At 48.8% G+C, this 24323-nt stretch overlaps 1 protein-coding gene across 1 annotated transcript in view; it reads left to right on the top strand.

Annotated features, from left to right (window-relative positions):
- The window catches only part of CPNE6 (copine 6), a 29689-nt gene extending 12316 nt beyond the window's left edge, over nt 1–17373 (top strand). Inside the window, exons 4-17 of the mRNA XM_033170648.1 lie at nt 906–980; nt 1649–1723; nt 2904–2987; nt 3817–3906; nt 4791–4889; nt 6283–6369; nt 8059–8118; nt 8529–8662; nt 8738–8792; nt 8903–8954; nt 10060–10193; nt 10713–10946; nt 14504–14677; nt 17072–17373. Coding sequence (XP_033026539.1) covers nt 906–980; nt 1649–1723; nt 2904–2987; nt 3817–3906; nt 4791–4889; nt 6283–6369; nt 8059–8118; nt 8529–8662; nt 8738–8792; nt 8903–8954; nt 10060–10193; nt 10713–10946; nt 14504–14626 — 1302 coding nt within the window. The 3' untranslated portion in view covers nt 14627–14677; nt 17072–17373. The remainder of the gene's footprint in view (nt 1–905; nt 981–1648; nt 1724–2903; nt 2988–3816; nt 3907–4790; nt 4890–6282; nt 6370–8058; nt 8119–8528; nt 8663–8737; nt 8793–8902; nt 8955–10059; nt 10194–10712; nt 10947–14503; nt 14678–17071) is intronic.
- Nucleotides 17374–24323: the final 6950 nt, after the last annotated feature.

Raw genomic sequence — 24323 nt, 5'->3', positions numbered from 1 at the left:
TGTACGACATTTGCAGGGACGTCAGATGATGCATTTCCCCATCACTTTCGTTACTGCAACAAATCCGACGGCGGGATATTAATATTAATATTAGGTAAAGGTAAAGGGACCCCTGACTGTTAGGTCCAGTCGTGGACGACTCTGGGGTTGAGGCGCTCATCTCTCACATTAATGGGCGAGGGAGCCAGCGTACAGCTTCCGGGTCATGTGGCCAGCATGACTGAGCCACTTCTGGCGAACCAGAGCAGCGCACGGAAACGCCATTTACCTTCCCACCAGAGTGGTACCTATTTATCTACTTGCACTTTGACGTGCTTTTGAACTGCTAGGTTGGCAGGAGCAGGGACCGAGCAATGGGAGCTCACCCCGTCACAGGGACTCGGACCGCTGACCTTCTGATCAGCAAGCCCACAGAGCCGCCCGCGTCCCACAATATTAATTTTAACCAATATTAATTCTACAAGCTGAATTTGTTGGTCTACAATCCGGGTCTCACCTGAAAACAGCAACAGTAATTTGGGACAGGAAGACTCTTTCCACCTCCCTTTTCATTCCTTATTTTCCCTCCCTCCTTTCCTTTCCTTTCTCGTCTCCTTCCTTCCTTCCTTCCTTCCTTCCTTCCTTCCTTCCTTCCTTCTCTCTCTCTCTCTCCTTCTCCCCCCTGTTTAGTGTTTTTAACTTCTCCAGTGTTTTAACGCATTACGAATCTTTCCTGATTTTATGGTTTTTATCTCCCCCCACCCCCGTAAACCGCTTTGGCCAAGCTGTGTATACATTTTAAACCAGTAAATCAGCAAATGAACATGTCCCTCTCTTCCTTCCCCTGTAGCACAATTAATTCTCTGCCCTCCTTCCCTCCTTCCTTGCCTGCCTGCCTGCCTGTGACTCACCTGCCGGCTCCCCAGATTGTCTCCCAGACCAAGGTCACAAAACAGCTGCAGCTGACAAGTGGAGAGATTGTGGAGAAGTCAACCATCACGGTACGAAAATCGGTCAGTCTGGGGTGTGGATGGGGTGGGGAGGATGGGAGAGCCTGTTGAGGGACAAGGAAGGACAAAGGCACTCAAAGGACAGGCAGGAGACGAAAGGACAGGAGGGAGCCTATTTTCCGTGTCTAAACGTCAGCCTCGGAATATGCGGGTCGCAAGAGCGCTCCTGAGCATGTACAGGGTGCAAATTGGCTACCTGGGGTTCGCTGGGGTTAGAACGATAGAATCACCCACCTCTGCAGCTTGGCTTACTTACACGAGCCTTCTGGAATCGCCTGCTCTGATTTCCGGAGCCAGGATAGCCTGCTCATGGTGTGCTTGTTTGTTTTGCATTACGCTGGTAGCCTGCCTTTCCCCAGGGAGATCATGGCTCCCCCCCTCCCTCATTTACAACAACCCTGCAAGGTAGGTTTGCTGAGAGATAGTGACTGACTAAAAGGTCAGCCGCTGAGTTTTTGAACATGGGTACACGGCGACTCTCGTTTTTAAGCACAGTCTATGGGGAGGGGGAACAGGGACAGTGCCAGGTTTTTTTTTGGGGGGGGGGACATTTGGCACGCTGCAATTTTTTTTTTAATGGTAGTCAGAAGGCCTGTGTTCAAGAAAACAGAATGAAAGCTTGGAGGTGTTTATCCAACCTGGGACTTTTATCGCTGCAGATTGAAGCGGAGGAGGTCTCCAGAACCAATGAGTTTGTGCAACTGGAATTTCATGGGCAGGAGCTGGACGACAAGGTAGGCAAAAAGCATAGTGCCAGCCTTACCAAAAAAGAAAAAGAAAAAAGTGGGTTTTTGAGTTCCACAGAACTCTTCTTTGCTTTGAGGAAGAGTGTGTTATGTATTCGGTGGTCTGTGTTTGCCTGAGCTTGAGTCTGGACTAAGGATTCTGAGCTCCTGTGTTCTGATTCGATACATGATGTCCAATCGCGGAACATTTCAGGATTTGGGCCTCTGCCATTGGCCCTTGAACTCTGAGTCGTGATTCGCAGTGTGGAAGTTTAGACAGCCAATCACGTTGGGAGGGGGAGTGGCCCAGGCTTTCAGAAATGCATATAAGCCGTTGCTTTGCCCCTGTTGTCCAGTTCTGTTAGTTCAATAAAGGTTCTTGCTGTCATCGTTGCGTCTTGCCTTGTGGGAACCCACTGGCGATGAGGATGGGATGCTAGGCTAGGCATGCAGCCCTGGCTAGCTTCCACAAGCAGAAATGACTGCTGAGCTGAAATCACAGACTGCAGCTATAAGGCAGATCGCACAGAGCGGAGCTCTGTGGAACCCAAAAGCTGGCAACATTTTTGAGGCGTTTGGGGTTGGTCCAATAGAAGGGATTATCTCATCAATCATACATTTCTAGGTGTGGAAGTGGAGAAAGGGGGAGATTTGGTAATCTGTTAGGTATATTTGCACAAAGTCACACTAAAATCCTGATGAATGTTCACGAGGAGACTTAAAAAAATAATAATCACAAACTGAATTGATGTGTTTACTGATTTAGATAAGCATAAAGGATATTGCCTGTTCCCCCACCAGCCCTTGATGTATGCTAGACCATGGATCTTTTGAGCTATTTCTTGAAACACTGTAAAGAAAACATAAAGGCGAAAGAAATAGTTAAGATTATCAGTATGCCTCGTTATTGAGGTGTCTTGAGCTGGTTATGTTAATGACTCAGCCTGCACCTGCTTTTCTTCATTTCATTTTTCATTTGTACTTTCAAAAAATTTTTTTAATAAAGACTTTTAAAAAAGAAAAGAAAGAAAGCTGATGTGGAAATCTGGAGAAATGAATGTAAGTCTAGAAAAATGAGAAGCCGATAGAAACTGAAATTGACTGATTAAGCCCCCCATCCCTAGCAGAACCCCAGCTCTGCCTGCCCCATAGCATTCAGATGATTGATCCCTCTCCCTGATCCTTGTAGGATTTCTTCAGCAAATCCGATCCTTTCCTGGAGATCTATAAGGTCAACAGCAACGAGAAAGAACACCTGGTCTGGAGGACAGAGGTGAGCTATTATGGGCTGCACGGCGTGCTTAGCGGCAGAGGACCAAGGGGGAGTTTTAGGAACTGGCTGCTTTTAATGAGGGGGCTGGTTCTGTGCCGTATATGCAGTTTTAATTCTATTAATGCTTAATCATGTTATATTAATGTTTCTAAAAAATACAGGGAAGGCCCTTGCTTGATATCAATAAGCAGTGAGTTCCAAAGTGCTAATTCCAGCACACGAAAAGGTTGATTTCTTGCAACTGCAGAACAAGTACTGTATTACTTGAGTCTAAGGTGCCATCGAATTTAATGCATGCCTCAATTTTCAAAACCTTGAAACCTAAAAAGTATTTGCTGGTGAATGCAATTGTGGCATCGAATCTAATGCGCGCCTTAATCTACGCATTGTCATTTGGCCCAAAAAAAGGTAAATGCAGTATTTTTGGGGCTTGTAACAGTGCCAGTTTTGCAGATACGGTGTACAACAATAAGGACTAGAAGCAATTTTGGTATGCTCAAAATGTTCATGACAGTCACCCAGCGAGATGAGAAGGAAGCAGATACAGTGCTTAAGCAAGCCGCTTCATGTAAGATAAGAGTCCCAAGGTCCAAACCAAAACATCCTGGCAAGGCTGGCTCAACACAACTCTCTGTGAAGGGTATCCTGGAATTTTGGTGCAGCCACCAAAAAGTCCCCGTCACTTTATGCTGGCCTGGACAGGAGAGAGAGATCCATTTTGGGGAGAGGAAGTTGCGTGGTGTGAGTGACAGGTGGGGCGGGAACATCTTTGGTACCAGTTTGTGGGTCTGCTTGATTTTTGCGCTTTCCCCTTCCCATCATGCACCAGGTGGTGAAGAACAACCTGAGCCCCCGATGGCAACCTTTCCGTGTCTCCCTGCAGTCCCTGTGCAGCTGCGATCCGGGGAAAAGCATCCGGGTGAGCTTTCTCTGGAGCGCGGGAACTCCAGGAGAGTCAAAGGGGTGGGGGCGGGGGTTAGAGCAGGGGGTCAAGGACCTATGGGGGAACAGGGGCACATTGGGACCCAGGCACCCGGGGTAAAAATAATGTTATTTTAATTTTTATTTTATACATAGGGATGTAATAGGGATGGCATATTTTTAAAAGTAAAATTCCTGACACCCGTTGAGCTTTTGGGGGGAAACCATGCATTCGGGTTTTCCCTGACATTTTCCTAATTTGGCAGAATTCCTCCCTGGTGCCAGTTTTGCGCCCCAAAACCAGGACATGTCAGGAATTTTCCTGATGTGTGGAAAGCCTAGGCTGTAAGGTGGCATGGTGTTGTATACCACCCTGGGATATTTTGATTGTGTGAAGCATATAAATTTAATAAATAATAATAAGTTATAATAATAATAATAATAATAATAAATAATGGCTGGATTCTTTCTGCGTGTGCATGTTTCTGTGTGTTGCATTCATGATGGTACTACTACCATCTTAAGCACACTTCCCTAGGGAATTAGAACCCATTGAACATAAGCCTGTATGCTTAGGATCATTTGCATAAGCCTGGCTAAGCAAAGACCATTCAATTAAAATTAAAATTAAAAACGTTTGCATTCTGTTAGTACTGCGGAAGCCTTTTCTTCTGGGATTAGAAGCCACAGGCAATTAGAACAGGCAGTTTCAATCATTCTGGGTCTCTCATTGGGATTTCCCACAATACTGATGGGACTTGAACTTGTTTGTTGTATTTTTTTTTGGGTGGGGGGCAGACAAACCACAGGAGCAGGTATCCCCAGGGCGCCTGGTTCCCATTTCCAGCCTCTCACCTGCTTTCTCCTCCTCTCCCTCCCTAGTGCATCATCTACGACCACGACTCCAGCGGAAAGCACGACTACATCGGCGAGTTCAGCACCACCTTCCAGGAGATGCTTCAGGCTTCCTCAGGGGAAGAGGTAGTTTGAACGGTCAGCCGGGATGCCCTGGGGCGTGGGGTGGCCAGGAAAGCGGAGAAGAGCAAGGACAGGCCTTGCATAAAAACAGAACTCAGTGATGGCCCCTTAGCTATGGGAGGGGGCGTGTCCTGTGTGAGAGGGAGGCCACACCCCTTTGAGGCACACCCACTGCTGACATGCGACAGATGAACTGTGGCTGAATGGGGTCCCCCGTCCCAAGAGGGCCAGCCAGCTCTGGGTTGAAGTCTAACACCTGCACTGGCTACAGGTAGGTAGCCGTGTTGGTCTGTCATAGTCAAAACAAAATAATTTTTTTAAAAAAAAAATCCTTCCAGTAGTACCTTAGAGACCAACTAAGTTTGTTCTTGGTATGAGCTTCCGTGTGCATGCACACTTCTCCAGATACACTGAAACAGAAGTCACCAGACCCTTATATATAGTGAGAGAGTGAGGAGGGGTATTACTCAGAAGGGTGGTGGGAATGGGGGAGATTGGCTAATAGGTATGGAAAACCCGTTGATGACTGTTAACGACTGCAATTGGTCTTACAGGAAAAAGCAAGGGTGAGGTGGCTAAAAATGGCTTTGTCATGTATAATGAAATAAGAATCCAATGCCTTTGTTCAGACCAGGTCTCTCCATGGTTTTGAGTTTGGTGATTAGTTGCAATTCAGCAACTTCTCATTCCAGTCTATTTCTGAAATTCCTTTGTAGTAAGACAGCGACTTTGAGATCTTGTATAGAATGTCCTGGGAGACTGAAGTGTTCTCCTACCAGCACTGGCGTATGCCGGAAGCCAGGAATCCTTGATTGTAGGAATCTTCCCAGTCCTTTTCTCTTTGCCCCCAATACTCCTGGAAAGTATTTGGGGGGGGGGGAGGGAATGATGCAAAGGGATGCAACAGAGGTTGATCAAGACCTCGGTTGCGAGGAGAGAGACTGGTTGGCTGGTTGGTGCGTACGTGCACAAACACCTGCCTTCGGCATGGCTGGGATATCACTGCGCAAAGGCTCCACCCCTTTTCTTCTGGCCCCGCCCCCTCTGCCTCTGGCCCCGCCCGCCTTTGGCAATCGCCTCTGCAGTGTTTGAGCAGAGAAGTTTCCCCGCTCTGGCCCAGGTGCCTGGTTTTGGAGGGCCCCAGAAGCACCTGTCCTCCGCTTTGGCACAATGGGTCAATGCGTCTGGCTGTTAACCAGAAGGCTGGTGGTTCGAGCCCACCTGGGAACGGCTGTGGGCGGGATTCCTCCATCACAACTCAATGATTCTATAATTCTGCCTGCTTCGCCAGCTCGAGGAGCAGAGTGCTGGCCTCTGTGAGCCCCTGGGCGGATCCAGCAAGGCTCTCCTTTGTCACATGGTGCTCAGAGAACCCTGTATCCTTCTCTCCCGGCAGGTGAAATGGGAATGTATTAACTATAAATATCAAGAAAAGAAGAAGCATTACAAGAACTCCGGGTACATCGTCCTCGCTCAGTGCAAGGTAAGTCGGCAGTCCAGGGGTCCAGGCAATCTAGGGAACTGTTGGCGTCTGTCTGTCTCGAGAGACAATGGAGTGCGCCTCTGGGGGTGAAGTCGAACCGCGGTGTTAGCGGCACCAAAGTGACCCCCCCCCCGGGGCACAAGCCTGTGCCATGTGTCTGGAGGCCCTGGGCTGCCCAGATGACAAGACCCCCCCCTCGGCTTGGCTGACGTGGCCCAAAGGAAAGCAGAACAAGGCCTTTGACACCAGCTTGGCTGCAGGAGTTGCCGGAAGGAGGCGTACAAAGTGCCATCCAACCCCCTTAGGGACTCCATTCCGGATCCGAGTAGGGTTTACTCCTTAACCCTTTCATCCGAAGATATCCCACAAGACAGTGGAAGTTTAGGATCAGAGTTTTCCTTCTCCTGGATGGGCTCCCTTCCCAGGTGGGCGAGCCCCATCTGCCCTTCACTTCCCTCTACAAGACATGCAAAAACCACCTTCTTGACCATGGGTAGGCAAACTAAGGCCCGGGGGCCGGATCTAGCCCAATCGCCTTCTCAATCCGGCCCGCGGGCAGTCCGGGAACCAGCGTGTTTTTACATGAGTAGAATGTGTGCTTTTATTTAAAATGCATCTCTGGGTTATTTGTGGGGCCTCCCTGGTATTTTTATATGAGTAGAATGTGTCCTTTTATTTAAAATGCATCTCTGGGTTATTTGTGGGGCCAACCTGGTATTTTTACATAAGTAGAATGTGCCCTTTTATTTAAAATGCATCTCTGGGTTATTTGTGGGGCCTGCCTGGTGTTTTTACATGAGTAGACTGTGTGCTTTTATTTAAAATGCATCTCTGGGTTATTTGCTGGGCCTGCCTGGTGTTTTTACATGAGTAGACTGTGTGATTTTATTTAAAATGCATCTCTGGGTTATTTGCTGGGCCTGCCTGGTGTTTTTACATGAGTAGACTGTTTGCTTTTATTTAAAATGAATCTCTGGGTTATTTGTGGGGCATAGGGATTCGTTCATTTCCCCTCCTCAACAATATAGTCCGGCCCCCCACAAGGTCTGAGGGACAGTGGACCGGCCCCCTGCTGAAAAAGTTTGCTGACCCCTGTTCTTGACTATCAGACTCACTCTTGGTCACCTCCACTCAACCAATTTTTGCATCTAGAGGCTGTGGTCTAGGCTGGGAATATTGAGCATTCGAAAACAACCCCCCCAAAAAACCAGGCAATTGCCTTTGAAGTTCTTAAGCTGGGAAGCGCTTAATTAGTGCAAAGCGATTAAAGCCTTTGGTGATGCTCTTGAGAACCTCAGCAATTGCAAACCTTGCCCTCTTCCTAAAACCTTGGTTCTGTTTTCAGGAACAGATGAGTCAAGTTGCTAGTTAATTGTTTGGGCGGGCAGCTGCTGGAGCCACAATGCAGAACCGGGGATTGCTCCATCCGGCAGGGCAAGGGAGCTGGACCTTTGGGGTTCCATCACTCCCATCTAAACAATATATTTTCCTGAAGACGCCTGAAAGAAGGCAAGGATAGTTCCTCCAAAACTTCTACTGGCAGGGAGTTCCACAGGGCAGGATCTGCCACACTGAGTCCCTAGTGAAGGCTGAGCAAACCTCAAGGGTGTGAGTGGGGAGCCACCAGAAATGAGGTTGGGGGGGGGGTGGATTTGAAAATGACTGACAGTCTTCATTTCCCCTTTGCAGATGGAGAAAGTTCACACCTTCCTGGATTACATCATGGGTGGTTTACAGATTTCCTTCACGGTAAGAAAAAGAGAATTACTGGGCAGAAGACCTCAGGAGGGCCGAGAGGGGGTGGAACACCTCAGGGAAGATCTACCTTGGTGTAAGGCGCGTTCCTTCACAAGTTACGTTCAATGAGTGTGCAGTGTGTGTGTATCTTCGTGCACAATGTTCACCAGAGTGGAGGGACTGTGTGTCTGTTTACACGGCAGCCGAGCTGCACAAATCGACAACCTTGCACTCTTTGCACTTCTCCGGATTTTGGGGCGCTGTTCTGTGATCAAGTAACATGAGGGGAAGTGCAGGTTAGGGAGCGGCCGTCTCAAGCCTCCCCCGGCGAGCTTGTTGGCGAAACGGAGGTGCGACCCCGGATTTTGTCAAGAGGACACCGTAACCCCGGTGCCCCCCGCTCTGCTTTCTCCCTTGCCCAGGTGGCCATCGACTTCACAGCCTCCAACGGAGACCCCCGGAGCGAACATTCGCTGCACTTCATCAACCCCAAGGAGCCCAACGAATACCTGAAGACCTTGTCCTCGGTGGGCGAGATATGCCAGGACTATGACAGGTACCGTTTGCGCTCTGCACGTGGGCAGGAAGGTGTCCTGCTTGTTCCTCGGTGACCCAGATTTCTCTCTTCCAGCGACAAGCAGTTCCCGGCGTTTGGCTTCGGCGCACGGATTCCTCCAGACTTTGAGGTAAGCCCCAGGGCATTCTGGGATCGGATTAGACGGGGCTGGCGGTGAGTCACCCGCCCTCTTCTGTTCTCGCTCGCCGACCTTTTTCTCCCCCTTTTGTCTTTTCCTAGGTGTCTCACGATTTCGCGATCAACTTTGAGCCGGACAACCCGGAATGTGAAAGTACGAAGCTCAGATGCGTTTAGGACAGTGTTTTTCAACCACTGTTCCGCGGCACACTAGTGTGCCACGAGATGTTGCCTGGTGTGCCGTGGGGAAAATTGTGTTTATTTGATTCCTATTCAAGAGAATTACTTTATATATAGTCAATATAGGCACAGAGTTAATTTTTTTAACATTTTCTAATGGTGGTGTGCCTCGTGATTTTTTTCATGAAACAAGTGTGCCTTTGCCCAAAAAAAGGTTGAAAAACACTGGTTTAGGAAAGGCGGATAATTTCTAGCCTTTCTCAACAGGGGATATTTTGGGGCAGAGGTTGAGGTTGAAAACCTGGGACTTTTGAGGGATCGTTTTGTGTGAAGGAATAGAATGACCCTGGAGAGGAAGAAAGCTCTAGAGACCTTAAGAAATAAAACAGGGATGCAATCCAGACATGAGCTATGTACACACCACACATTTAAATCGCATCCTCTACAAATTTCCCTTACGGAGCTACAAATCCCAGCACCCTTAACAAACTACAGTTCCCAGGGTCCTTTGTGGGGAGTCTTTTAAACATAGCATGTGTACAGAGCCTCTGTTGCAAAGACTTGGGCGAGGGTAGGCCATCCTTTTCCAACCTGGCGCCCGCCCATCTGACTCGGTTGCCCCAGCCACTCTGGGCAGCCTCCAACTTCTGTAAAAAACATAATTAAACATTAAAAGAAACTTCACTCTACAGAGCTGCATTCAGATGTCTTCTAAAGGTTGTATAGTTACTTATCTCCTTGGCTCGGGGGTCAGATAACTGCGTATAATTTTCTCCGATGAAAATAGGGGTGTCGTAGCAGGACATACCGGGATCAAATCAGAAACCCGGGACGGCTTCTGTAAATCCAGACTGTCCTTGGAAAATAGGGACACTGGGAGGGTCTGGGGCCTGCGCCAAACGCATAATGCACCTGGTGCCTGGTTAATTTTGAACACTGTTTAGCCACTTTCAGAACAGGATTCTGGACTAGGTGGGCATTGAATTGATCCAGCAGGCTGTTCTGTTCTCACATTCGTAGTATAGAAGCATTTCTGTCACTTGAGCTCCTTCGTTTTCTGTCCGTTCATCCCCCCACAGGGATCGCTGGCGTGATTGAGGCCTACAAGCGCTGCCTGCCCCAGATCCAGCTCTATGGCCCAACCAACGTCGCCCCCATCATCAACAAGGTGGCAGCTCCTGCGGCTGAGGAGGAGAAAACAGGGCTGCCAACGGTACGTGAATATGCGCCCGTAGGGGGGGGGGCAATTTGGGCAGGAATATTCGGACGCGGGTGGCGCTGTGGTCTAAACCACCGAGCCTCTTGGCTTGCCGAACAGCAGGTCAGCGGTTCGAAGCGAGCTCCCATTGCTCTGTCCCTGCTCCTGCCAACCTAGCAGTTCGAAAGCACACCAGTGCAAGTAGATAAATAGGTACCGCTCTGGCGGGAAGGTAAACGGCGTTTCCGTGCGCTCCGGTTTCTGTCACGGTGTCCCGTTGTGCCAGATGTGGTTGAGTCATGCTAGCCACATGACCCGGAAAACTGTCTGTGGACAAATGCCGACTCCCTCGGCCTGAAAGCGAGATGAGCGCCGCAACCCCAGAGTTGCCTTTGACTGGATTTAACGGTAACCGTCCAGGAGTCCTTTTACTTTTACCTTTATTTGGAGCAGAGAGCAGAGGGAAGGAGCCCAGGGTAAGCTGTGGCTGAGTTTGGGCCTGGGTCCAACCCCGTCGCCTCTCCCTCTCCGCAGAAGTACCGCGTGCTTCTGATTCTGACGGACGGCGTGGTGAGCGACATGCCCGAGGCGTGCGACGCCGTGGTCCGGGCCTCCCGCCTGCCCCTCTCCATCATCATCGTGGGCATCGGCAACGCCGACTTCTCCGACATGCGAGAGCTCAACGGCGACCGCGGGATGCTGGAGTCCGACGAGGGCCGGGCCTTCCGCGACATCGTCCAGTTCGTGCCGCTCCGTGAATTCAAGAAGGTGAGGGAGACTTCAGGACGCAGGTATCAAAGGAGGTCCTTCTTTGCATGGTTAGACTATGGAACTCGCTGCCACAAGAGGCAGTGGCGGCCACCAACCTAGATAGCTTTGAAAGAGGCTTTCAGTGACTACTAGTTATTGAGCGCACCCCTAGCTGCTGGGTGTGGCCCCAGTCCCAGGAACAAAGAAAAGCCTGCTGGATCAGGCCAGTGGCCCATCAGTGGCCAACTGGGTGCCTGTGGAAAACCCACAAGCAGGACCTGAGCACAAGAGCCCTCTCCTTTCCCCCAGTTTCCGGCAGCTGGTATTCAGAAGCATTACTGCCCCTGACTGTGGAGACAGGGCATAGCCATAGTGGCTAGTAGCCCTCTCGGTGTATTTGGCTAATCCTTCTTTTAAAGCCACCCAGGCTGGTAGCCGTCGTTGCCTCCTGCGGAAGTGAGTTCCCTAGTTTAATCCCATGCGTTGTGTTCTCCAAAATCAACAGGATTTGAAGCACCCTCAAAGCATGCGAAAACAAATCCACTCTCTGGCGCTGTCCACATCTGAGTCTCCTGAACTGTTCCCTTCATCCCCCAGCTCAGCAGGCAGGGTCTGCTCAACGGCTAGTAGCCACCAGCTATCAAGAGCCATCGAGCAAACGCTTTCCGCTTGCAGACTCTTAAAAAGTCGAGAGAGAGAGAGAGAGAGAGAGAGAGAGAGAGAGAGAGAGAGGTGGTCATTTTTGCCTTGCTGGTGACAGCCACTGTTTTATCATTTGGGCTGTACAGTGGTACCTCGGGTTAAGAACTTAATTCGTTCTGGAGGTCCGTTCTTAACCTGAAACTGTTCTTCACCCGAAGCACCACTTTAGCTATTTGGGCCTCCCGCTGCCGCTGCAGCGCCAGAGCACAATTTTTGTTCTTCTTCTTCTTCTTCTTCTTCTTCTTCTTCTTCTTCTTCTTCTTCTTCTTATAAATAAATAAATAAATAAATAAATAATTTATTTGTACCCCGCCCATCTGGCTGGGTTTCCCCAGCCACTCTGGGCGCCTTCCAACAGATATTGTTGTTGTTGTTCAGTCGTTCAGTCGTGTCCGACTCTTCGTGACCCCATGGACCAGAGCACGCCAGGCACGCCTATCCTTCACTGCCTCTCGCAGTTTGGCCAAACTCATGTTAGTAGCTTCAAGAACACTGTCCAACCATCTCATCCTCTGTCGTCCCCTTCTCCTTGTGCCCTCCATCTTTCCCAACATCAGGGTCTTTTCCAGGGAGTCTTCTCTTCTCATGAGGTGGCCAAAGTACTGGAGCCTCAACTTCAGGATCTGTCCTTCTAGTGAGCACTCAGGGCTGATTTCTTTGAGAATGGATAGGTTTGATCTTCTTGCAGTCCATGGGACTCTCAAGAGTCTCCTCCAGCACCATAATTCAAAAGCATCAATTCTTCGGCGATCAGCCTTCTTTATGGTCCAGCTCTCACTTCCGTACAGATATTAGGATACATTAAAATGTCACAGATTAAAAACTTCCCTGGACAGGGCTGCCTTCCGATGTCTTCTGAATGTAAGGTAGTTGTTTTTGACATGAGATGGGAGGGCATTCCACAGGGCGGGCGCCACTACCGAGAAGGCCCTCTGCCAGGTTCCCTGTAGCTTTGCTTCTTACAGTGAAGGAACCGCCAGAAGGCCCTCGGTGCTGGATCTCAGTGTCTGGGGTGAACGATGGGGGTGGAGACGCTCCTTCAGGTATACTGGGCCTTTGAGGCTGTTTAAGGCTTTAAAGGTCAACACCAACACTTTGAATTGTGCTCGGAAACGTACTGGGAGCCAATGCAGATTTCTCAAGACCCGTGTTATGTGGTCCCGGCGGCCACTCCCAGTCACCAGTCTAGCTGCCGCATTCTGAAGCAAAGTTCTTAACCTGAAGCGTTTTTCTGGGTTAGCGGAGTCTGTAACCTGAAGCGTCTGTGACCTGAGGTACCACTGTACACCCCCAGTATTCAAACGTAATATTTGCGCCCCTTTTGTTGGGATGCAGATAGAGGCTAGGAGAGTATATCTATTTAGCCTGTAGAAGGGGAGACTGAGAGAAGATACGATGGCCATCTTCAAATATCTCAAGAGCTTTCATGTGGAAGATGGAGCAAGCTGGCTTCCTGCTGCTCCGGAGCGTAGGACCTGAACCAATGGATCCAAGTTTACAAGAATGGAGATTCCGACTAAACACCAGGAAGAACTTTCTGAGAGTAAAAGAGTAAAAGCTGTTTGACAGTGGAACGGTCTCCCTTGGGAGGAGGTTTTTAAGCAGAGGTTGGGTGGCCATCTCTCATGAATGGTTTAGTTTCCTTCATTTCAAGGGGTTGGACTAGTATCAGGCTTCCTCAACCTGCGGCCCTCCAGATGTTTTTGGCCTACAACTCCAATGATCCCTAGCTAGTGAGTGGTCAAGGATGATGGGAACTGTAGTCTCAAAACATCTGGAGGGCCGAGTTTGAGGAAGCCTGGACTAGATTCTACCATATTTATTAGAGATTTTCCTTCCTTTGTCACGTTTTCAAGTTCATAGAATCATGGAAGGCTTTCTCAAAAGCCTTTCCGAAATCAAGATACACTACACCTACAGCATTCCCCTGATCTACCAAATTTGTAATTCCATCCAAAAAAAGAAATTTAGAGTGAATCCCTTTGCAGCTTAAAGAGAAGCTTAGCCAGACTAGTCTTTGGCTTTTTAGTTTAAGCAACCCAGGATGCTTTTAGCAGACTGGATTCTCCTGGTATTCCCCCCTTTTCTCCCCCTTAAAACAATAATCGCTGAGACAACCTTGCAAAAGGTAAAAATGACATTTACTCACTCGGAATGCTTGTTGAAGAGTAACAGATACGGCAGCTTTGCTCAGGCGACTCAAAAAGGTGATTCCGTTAAAAGTGTGAAGCTCAGACCTAGCTGATGTCCCCTCATTTCTGGCTTGGGGGGTGAAGAGACAATAAAGAGAGGATGAGAGAAAATATATACAGGTGAAACTCGAAAAATTAGAATATCGTGGAAAAGTCCATTTATGTAAGCAATTGTTTTCATTAGCTGCTGGAGTTTATTAATCTCATATATTATATGAGATAGACTCATGACACGCAAAGCGAGATATGTCAAGCCTTCGTTTGTTGTAATTGTGATGATTATGGCGTACAGCTGATGAGAACCCCAAAGTTGAGATTGTTAATTTGGGGTTCTCATCAGCTGTACGCCATAATCATCACAATTATAACAAATAAAGGCTTGACATATCTCGCTTTGCGTGTCATGAGTCTATCTCATATATTAGTTTCACCTTTTAAGTTGAATTACTGAAAGAAATGAACCTTTCTACGATATTCTAATTTTTCGAGTTTCACCTGTAGCTATGCCCGCTGCATGTCAGGGCCCAGTGGGAGTGTCTCTCGCAGAATTCTCTGTAGCAAACTTGCAGGAAAACTCTGTGAGCTTCAGACCTGTCGTGAGACCATCTAGCAAGGCACGGATTGTTGGTTTGACTGCATTTTTAAATACCCCACACATTTTTATGTGTTTTTCTTGTCTAGGCTCCACCCCATGCTCTGGCCAAGTGTGTTCTGGCTGAGGTCCCCAAACAGGTGGTGGAATACTATGGCAGCAAAGGCATCGCCCCTGCGACACAGAGGTCCTCTTCCCCTCCGCCCCAGTGAGACCCACGCGCACCTTTCCCCCCATGGGCGTGGCCTGTCCAGCACCTTAATGTGAGTTTCACAAAAGGGGTTGTGCGGGGGCAGGGAGCAGATGGAGAAAACGGAGACACGGAAAAGATGGAGATTGACAAGGAGAGTGGGAGGGTGTTGACAGGAGGAAGAAGACGTAGCGGAAGCTTTGATCCACAGATGGGCTGAGAGATGAGATATGGTGAAGCGACATAATGGGACGGAGGCGAGCCCAAGCGCTTGAATTTCAACAAATGGGGGGGGGGGTGTCCTGGGTTCAAATCCCCCCTGTATCCAGGAACACTACATCACAGGGAACTGGGCCAAAGCAAACAAGATGAATTTTAACAGGGAGAAATGTAAAGTACTACATTTGGGGGGGAATGAAAGGCACAAATACAGGATGGGTGACACCTGGCTTGAGAGCGGTACATGTGAAAAGGACCTAGGAGTCTTGGTAGACCATGAACTTGACATGAGTCAACAGCAGTGCTGTCAAGTATCCCATTTTCCCCGGGATTCTCCCTTATTTCAAGCAGTTTCCCGCTGCTCTCCCTTATTTTTTATTTCCCTTAAATTTCCTGTTTTCAATGGAAGCAGCTCCTCCCCTGCTGGCCAGGGACTGGGTGGGAAGACCTCGCCTACTTGGAGAGAAAAGCCTCAACCCTCAAAGCAAGTGGGAGCCGTTTCCCGTGCTTACAGCAGGGTGTATTCCTCCCCCCGCATCAGCCCCTATCCATTGCCGCCGAGCCCCTCAGCTGGCCAATAGGGTTAGCTGGCGGACGGAGCCTGGCTGCCTTTGAGCAGCTGCTGCTTCCTGTCCTGTTTTGATGGGATCAGACAAGAAGACGATGGGGCTCCATCGCGCGGAGCACATGGCTGCCCTCCTCTTTGCTCCGCTCCGAGCCCGAGCCCGCTTGGAGTTTTACATTGCTGCTCCGCCCACTTTTGCTTCTGGCTCCGCCCACCACTGACATGTGACTGTCCCCGGGATAGGTGAGACTGCTGATCCCTTATTTTCAAATCCGAAACTTGTCAGCTATGGTCAACAGTGTGATGCAGCAGCTAAAAAAGCCAATGCAATTCTGGGATGCATCAATAGGAGTATAGCATCTAGATCAAAGGAAGTAATAGTACCACTATATTCTGCTCTGGTCCGACCTCACCTGGAATACTGTGTCCAGTTCTGGGCACCACAGTTCAAGAAGGATATTGACAAGCTGGAACGTGTCCAGAGGAGGGCAACCAAAATGGTCAAAGGCCTGGAAACGATGCCTTATGAGGAACGGCTTAGGGAGCTGGGTATGTTTAGCCTGGAGAAGAGAAGGTTAAGGGGTGATACGATAGCCATGTTCAAATATATAAAAGGATGTCATGTAGAGGAGGGAGAAAGGTTGTTTTCTGCTGCTCCAGAGAAGCGGACACGGAGCAATGGATTCAAACTACAAGAAAGAAGATTCCACCTAAACATTAGGAAGAACTTCCTGACAGTGAGAGCTGTTCGACAGTGGAATTTGCTACCAAGGAGTGTGGTGGAGTCTCCTTCTTTGGAGATCTTTAAGCGGAGGCTTGACAGACATCTGTCAAGAATGCTTTGATGGTGTTTCCTGCTTGGCAGGGGGTTGGACTGGATGGCCCTTGTGGTCTCTTCCAACTCTGATTCTACGATTCTAGGGTTGTAGTGAGTGGAGAATGAGGCAGTAACTACATGAGCTCATTTATTTTATTTATTACATTTGTATGATCTCTTCCAAGCATCTCAAGGTAATACACATGGTTTTCCTTCTCCCCATTTCATCGCCACAACAACCCTGCGAGGTAGGTCAGGCTAAAGAGTCAGCCCCAGTGAGCATTGTGGCTGAGTGGAGATTTGAACCCGTCACTCGATCCGTAACACCGCACTGGCTCTCCTTCAAGGAAGGGTGGGATATCAACCTGAGGGTCAAAACCAGAGGGGCCTTTGGGGAGGCGGTGGCAAAATGGCAGGTACGTCCCAAGATGGCTGGCTTTGAATTGGGGACCGCTGTCAGTTGGCGGAGGACTGAAACGCTAGACGTGAGGAGGCGAGTTCTGGAGATGGGATGGGCTGTTTTGTCGTCCCCTGTTTCTACTTGCATACATGATGCCTCCGATGGAAGCAATGCGCCGTCCCTGTGGCAATCATGCCCGCCGGTTTTTCCCACAATGCCTCAGAACAAAGCGCTGTGGAGTGAGGGAAGTTGGGCACAAAATGGTGTCCACAGGCAGGAGGGCACCCATGGAAAAGGGGGCCTACTGTTATGTCTCCATCCCCACCCCTCCGGCTGAAGACTCCCTGAAACCTGGACCTGCCCCCTGGAGGGGGTGGCTATAATGTGGGCCCCCTTCCTTTGAGACATGCGCACAGACATGCGCTCACCGATTCTCTCCTTCCCCCCTCCCTCTTTCTCTGTGCAGGTGCCTGTTTCTCTTTCCCCACACCTTCGTCTTCCAGCCCTCGGTCCTGTAGGCGCCCACCCCCCTCCCCTCTGCCTCTTCTGGTGGGGAAGAGAGAGAAAAAGAGAGAGAGAGCACGTCGTCGCCTCTGGCCTTGGGCCTCCACCCACGACTCAGGACGGCAGCGGGAACCGCATTCCATCCAGACGTTCCCAGCTGTTCCCCATCTTCCTCCTGCCCCGCCACCCTCACAGATCCTCACCCCGGATAAGCCTGCGACTGTGACTCCCATCTCCTTTAATAAACCAGCTCTCTTGAACACAGCTTGTCTCCCCCCCAAAACCGGGCTCTTTCCCCCCCCTTCTTCTCTCAGTCTGTAATCTCTCACGCAAGTCTAGAAAAACGGGGGACAGTCGGAGCCCTCCTGTTTTTGCAGTGGTGAACGTTTTTTTTTTTTTTTAATTTATTAGAACCATTGGTCACGTTTCTTTCCTTTTTGCAAAAAGTTAACTCAGAGCCAATTACAGCCACCGCCACCGATGGGAATGGACGTAGGTGCTAAGGCGGCTCTTTAAACAGGTCATCTCTCAGGGATTCCTTAGCCATGATTCCTGCATTGTGACAGGTTCAGCTAAATATTATTATTATTATTATTATTATTATTATTATTATTATTATTATTAATACCCTGCCCTTCTGGCTTGGGTTTCCCCAGCCACTCTGGGCGGCTCTCAACAGAACACTAAAAACAGAATAAAACTTCAAACATTAGATGACCCTCGGGGGTCCCTGATTCTGCGAAATAACGCATGCACCGGAACCAACATAAAACTAAAACAGAATAAAATTTAATTTAGTGGAGAGATTATCGATATTGGCCAGCAAATGTTGGCAATCCCTATTTCCTGGCATTTGGCAAGAGCACATGCCTTTTGTTCCGGAGGCAGGCAGTGATCTCAGAAGGGATGTGCTAAGCAAAACCATATTGGGATCAGGACCCAGACGGGAGGTGGGGGGCTGGGAGGAAGAGAGAGAACCCTATAGCAGTGTTTTTCAACCTTTTTTGGGCAAAGGCACACTTGTTTCATGAAAAAAATCACGAGGCACACCACCATTAGAAAATGTTAAAAAAATTAACTCTGTGCCTATATTGACTATATATAAAGTAATTTTCCCACGGCACACCAGGCAACATCTCGCGGCACACTAGTGTGCCGCGGAACAGTGGTTGAAAAACACTGCCCTATAGGCACCACCAGGGATTGTAAATAGGGGGGAACACCTGCTAAGTGGTAGCAACAATGGCTTAGCATTCATTAATTAGATCCCGGGTTCTTGTGCTGCAGGACACAGGAGGAAAACTTTTCTCACTCTCTCTCGCACCACGTCTCGTTTTATAAACTGCCAATCAGGTTCCCCCCCTGGCCGGACTCAGCCAGCCCCTGGAAATCTGCGAAGGGTTCCTCTGAGCATGCACAGAGTGCCTTAGCCAGACCATTAAACAAGGAAGCACGGCCAATCTGTTCCCCGTGACACAACGGCTTAGAGGTCAGGCTGGAGCCCTGGCTGCTGAAATTGCCCTCAGGCATTGAACAGCTGCACGGCAGGCATAAATTCAACAGGGAGCGCTTCGCCCGGGGTGAGCTGAGGCCTATGGCAAGAAAGTAAACATTGGGCCAGCGCTGTGTCTTTTTCGGAGCCTCGGTTTCCTGTGTGCCATAAAGAATTTATGCCTGCTTTTTCATATTCCCTCCCCCGAGAGTCACGATGGAGCGTGGATTAGAAGATGATAGGTTCCCTTGCATAAAAGTCCAGAAATGGGGCAAGGAGTGGATGCCTGCAACCTCCTTTGCTAAGTTGCTTCTCTCTTGACAAGCAGCAATTCTCTGCAAAGCGAGGGGCCCGGAAAACGCTTGCCTTTACTTATTTATGCAGAGCGCCCGATGATCGCATACGCGGCTCCTGGAGCTGGCTGTTTTTGAGCGCAGTCACGCAATGCTGATAAATGGAGGAGGTTGGCTGCAGAACTTTCCCAGCGATAGCCCGGGGCCACAATAAGCTGGGTGGGAGATTCCCTAGGATAGAATGGCGGGGGAGAAATGGGATTAAGTTCACCTTTGAAGGTGAACCTATCTATTTCAGGGGAACCCAGGTGGTGCTGTGGGTTAAACCGCAGAGTCTAGGGCTTGCTGATCAGAAGGTCAGCGGTTCGAATCCCTGCCACGGGGTGAGCTCCCGTTGCTCGGTCCCAGCTCCTGCCCACCTAGCAGTTCAAAAGCACGTCAAAGTGCAAGTAGATAAATAGGTACCGCTCCAGCGGGAAGGTAAACGGTGTTTCCGTGCACTGCTCTGGTTTGCCAGAAGCGGCTTTGTCATGCTGGCCACATGACCTGGAAGCTGTCTGCGGACAAACGCCGGCTCCCTCGGCCTATAGAGCGAGATGAGGGCCGCAACCCCAGAGTCGGACACGACTGGACCTGATGGTCAGGGGTCCCTTTACCTTTACCTATCTATTTCACACACTCCGCTTGCTCCAGGGGGTAGGACCTGAACCAATGGATTCAAATTCCACGAAAGGAGATCCCGACTGTACATTACAAATAATTTTCCAGTGGAAAGAGCCATTTGACAGTGGAACGGAAAGGGGTGGGCTCTCCCTCCTTGGAGGTTTTTAAACAGAGGTTGGATGACCCCACCATTCTATAGCTCTGTGAAACCACCCAAAGCACAACCGTCTTTTGACAGTTGCACTTCTCTGAATTTTGCAATGCGTTTCTTCACCATGCGCAAAAATGCACATATATGCCAGGCCAGTGATGCGTTAAAATGTATTACAGTGGTTCCTTGGTTCCCGAATGGCTTAGTTGTCAAACAAATCGGCTCCCGGATGCCACAAACCCAGAAGTGAGTGTTCTGGTTTGCGAATGTTTTTCGGAAGCCGAACGTCCGACGCGGCTTCCTCGGCTTCCAATTGAGTGCATGAATGAATGAATGAATGAATGAATGAATATACTTTATTCGGTCACAGACCAGCATAAAACAGAATATTTGCATTTATGAAAACAATATAGAAAATGTATGTTTAAACGGGTACTCATTACATAGTGGGGCATATTCAACATATCCAGCCCAACTTAAACCATGTCCTTAAAATCATTGATTAAGCATAGATAAAACTAATAAAATTTAGACTCGGTTATCAATTCTATGAGATAGGCTACTAAGGTATAGATCCAACAATATTTTAGGTCTCTATTTAGAGTTGATTTACATCACAGACCATCTTCCGATGTATATCTATCAAGGCTACACAGAATCTGGCAACAGCATAGGTGATTTCTGGGCTTTCATGCTGTAATAGCAATGAGATATTATGTTGTTCTGAAAGCCCGGGAAACTTATCTAAAATGGGTTGGATAAACCTTGCTCGGACGTCCGTATAATACTTGCCAATCGGAAGCCACGCCCTGGTTTCCGAACCATTTGGGGAGTGGGACGGATTAAGTTCGAGAACCAAGGTACCACTGTGTTAGTGGAAATGCAATGCATTCGGGGAAACCGCTTTGCAAAAATGCACGTGTTGTGGACAATTGCATGCAAACACACATCTAAGATCCCGATCAATTTTCACAAGGGCTTTTTAAGAATACACTTTGCAAACCGAGGTGGAGGACTCAAGAAGGGCAAAGCGGGAAATTGGAAGAGACTGAAATTGTCAGATTCATCGTTCCCAATGCTGGGATGGAGGGGGGGGCGGTGAAAGGGGGCAACTCTAAGGAACTGTTTGATCTTCCAACAACAAAAATTGCGCCCTGGCAATGTCGGAACAAGGTCTTATCCTGCCAGCAGATAAAGAGGGAGCCAGTCTAACTTCTCTTGAGGGGGAATTCCACAATCGGGGGGCCACTGTAGAAAAGGCCCTCTCTCATATCACACACATAAAAGATTTTTAAAAAAATCAACAGGCTTTAAAAACAAGGAGGCATAATCAGGATATGGATATAGGCAACAGAGTAAGAACAATCATACGTAATAAAATTACGCGTCCGGGTAAGATCGCATAAGCAGAAAAGATTTCAGCAGATGTCAAAAACTGGACAGCGGAGGTGCCTGTCCAAGATTGCTAGGCAGGGAGGTTCAGAGGTGCTGCCAAACTAAAAGACTGGTTCCTTGCAGGTGATACGGTGCTTGTAAAAATGCCTGTTCTGCTGATCAAAGTGGTCAACAAGGCATGTACAAATGCGGCAGCTAGACTGGTGACTGGGAGCAGCCGCCGAGACCACATAACACCAGTCTTGAAAGACCTACATTGGCTCCCAGTACGTTTCCGGGCACAATTCAAAGTGTTGGTGTTGACCTTGAAAGCCCTAAACGGCCTCAAAGGCCCAGTATACCTGAAGGAGCGTCTCCAGCCCCATCGTTCAGCCCGGACACTGAGGTCCAGCTCTGAGGGCCTTCTGGCGGTTCCCTCCCTGCAAGAAGCGAGGTTACAGGGAACAAGGCAGAGGGCCTTCTCGGCAGTGGCGTTTGCCCTGTGGAACGCCCTCCCATCAGATGTCAAGGAGATAAGCAACTATCCTACTTTTAAAAGACATCTGAAGGCAGCCCTGTTTAGGGAAGTTTGTAATGTTTAATGCTGTATTGTGTTTTTAATATTCGATTGGGAGCCGCCCAGAGTGGCTGGGGAAACCCAGCCAGATGGGCGGGGTATAAATATATTATTATTATTATTATTATTATTATTATTATTATTATTATTATTATTATGTTGACGTATACTTGTCAAAGTATTGATCAAAATGGCATTACCCCTGAGCATGTGCAGAGTGAGGCCTCCTCACCATGGAGCGGCCACACCCAGCACCAGCTGGGAATTAATTCATTTAAAAGGAGGAAAAGACATTTGCTTTCTTCTCCCAAGGCCCTGTTTCCCAAGCTGGGCTGCGCTGAGTCTTCTGGCATGGCTTCCTTCCATTGCGGTATTCCCTCGTCTTTCATTTGTGGCAACCTCTGAAAAGCCCTATTAATCTGGTGGTGATACGTAGTTGTTCCTCTGGCGCTGAGGCCATTTCAGGAATGGAAGCCGATCGTGGAATGGTTTCTGAATGCAGCAGGCCCTGCTGCTTAAAAAGAACCCACTGGGTTGAATCCATAATCAGAGTAGACCCAATGAAACCGATGGACCTAAGTTAGTTACGTAGATCCAGGCTGAGTATAGCTAACATATTACAATGGGGCAGTCCTACACCATCCATTCAAAGCACATTATTTTCCCCAAAGAACCCTGGGAGCTTTCATTTGTTAAGGATACTGCAAATTGTGGTTCTGTGGGGAGAAAACTACAGTTCCCAGCATTCTTTGGGGGAAGCAAAGTGCTTTATGCGTGCATCGGATGTGCTTTAAACAGCTGGTGTTGATCCCTTTCCCCAACCTTAAGCATTTATGCACGTCAACCGCCCTGCTTAGAAATACCCTTTGCACATGCTCAGAAGCACTCTTTGCGCCATATACACCTTCTGTAGGTGCCATATACCCGAGCCACCCCAGCTCTTGAAATTTGGCAGGTGCTGACTCAAGCCAGCTCACAGATACGAGGCAGCAGGAGCGGTTTGCTCTGCGGACGCTTTCTCGTGATGTGGAGCGCACGGGATGGCATGCGCCAGATTGGATTTGCCGCTGTGCTGAGTGCGCTGCAGAACCGGCAGCCTCAGCTAAATCGGAGTCCCCAGGCTACACGGTGATTACATGGAAGCTTTCTACCCTGGTCCTGCTCTCCGCCTAAATTGCTTTCGAAAATTCCTTGAGGCTTAAGAGGTCGGTGTTTATCAAGCTGGTGTCTTGCAAAGTACACCAAGGAACGGCACCAGTTTCATTAGCGGTTCCTGAACTGTGTTAGCAGGAACCCCAGAGTGCCTCAGAAGCCTCTCCGTGCCTCCTTAGTGTGAGATGCACAAGCCACTGTCCAAATCAGTTTGCCAACATCTCCCATGCTCCCCTCCCAGAAAGCACATTTTTTTACTCTCTCGTTGACCCAACAGGCCCAGCAGAAATGGTTGCAGCTATGGGTACTGTACCCCTTCCCATTGCCATCCCCGTTTCAAATGTCATCCTACAGAGGATTATCAAAATTCCCCAGATTTCTTGGGGAAGCCATGATGCTTAAACTGGTATAAAACTGATGTTTGAAGGGCAGGTACCTGCCAGAATTAAGATTGCCGGAAGAAATATCAACAAACTCAGATATGCTGATGACACAACCTTGATGGCAGAAAGTGAGGAGGAATTAAAGAACCTTTTTAATGAGGGTGAAAGAGGAGAGCACAAAATATGGTCTGAAGCTCAACATCAAAAAAACTAAGATCATGGCCACTGGTTCCATCACTTCCTGGCAAATAGAAGGGGAAGAAATGGAGGCAGTGAGAGATTTTACTTTCTTGGCTTCCATGATCACTGCAGATGGTGACACCAGTCACGAAATTAGAAGACGCCTGCTTCTTGGGAGGAAAGCAATGGCAAACCTAGACAGCATCTTAAAAAGCAGAGACATCACCTTGCCAACAAAGGTCCATATACCGTAGTTAAAGCTATGGTTTTCCCAGTAGTGATGTATGGAAGTGAGAGCTGGACCATAAAGAAGACTGATCGCCAAAGAATTGATGCTTTTGAATTATGGTTCTGGAGGAGACTCTTGAAAGTCCCATGGACTGCAAGAAGATCAAACCTATCCATTCGGAAGGAAATCAGCCCTGAGTGCTCACTGGAAGGACAGATCCTGAAGCTGAGGCTCCAATACTTTGGCCACCTCATGAGAAGAGAAGACTCCCTGGAAAAGACCCTGATGTTGGGAAAGATGGAGGGCACAAGGAGAAGGGGATGACAGAAGACGAGATGGTTGGACGGTGTTCTCGAAGCTACTAACATGAGTCTGACCAAACTGCGGTAGGCGGTGGAAGATAGGAGTGCCTGGTGTGCTCTGATCCATGGGGTCCTGAAGAGTCGGACACGACTAAACGACAACAACAAAATTCTAGGATGGTTGCCCTCATGTGCTTCCCATAATCCTCTGCAGGATGCAGGAGATTGTCAGCAGACAAATGAACAGGGATGGGAATGGTTCTCCAAAGTTAGGAAATGTAGAGTTGGGGGGATCTGTATTACGGGGGAAGAATGAGGGGTGCTTTATTGCCCCCACAACCAATCCCTAAATGGCAGGAGCCTTTGTGGGGTCCATTTTCTGAAGCAACTTTCACAGGAGCAGAACAAAACTCTCCCA

The sequence above is a fragment of the Lacerta agilis genome, chromosome 14 (genome assembly GCF_009819535.1).
Source record: "Lacerta agilis isolate rLacAgi1 chromosome 14, rLacAgi1.pri, whole genome shotgun sequence".
NCBI lineage: Eukaryota > Metazoa > Chordata > Lepidosauria > Squamata > Lacertidae > Lacerta > Lacerta agilis.
Note: the sequence above shows the minus strand (reverse complement) of the source record. Positions and strands in the feature narration are given on the sequence as shown.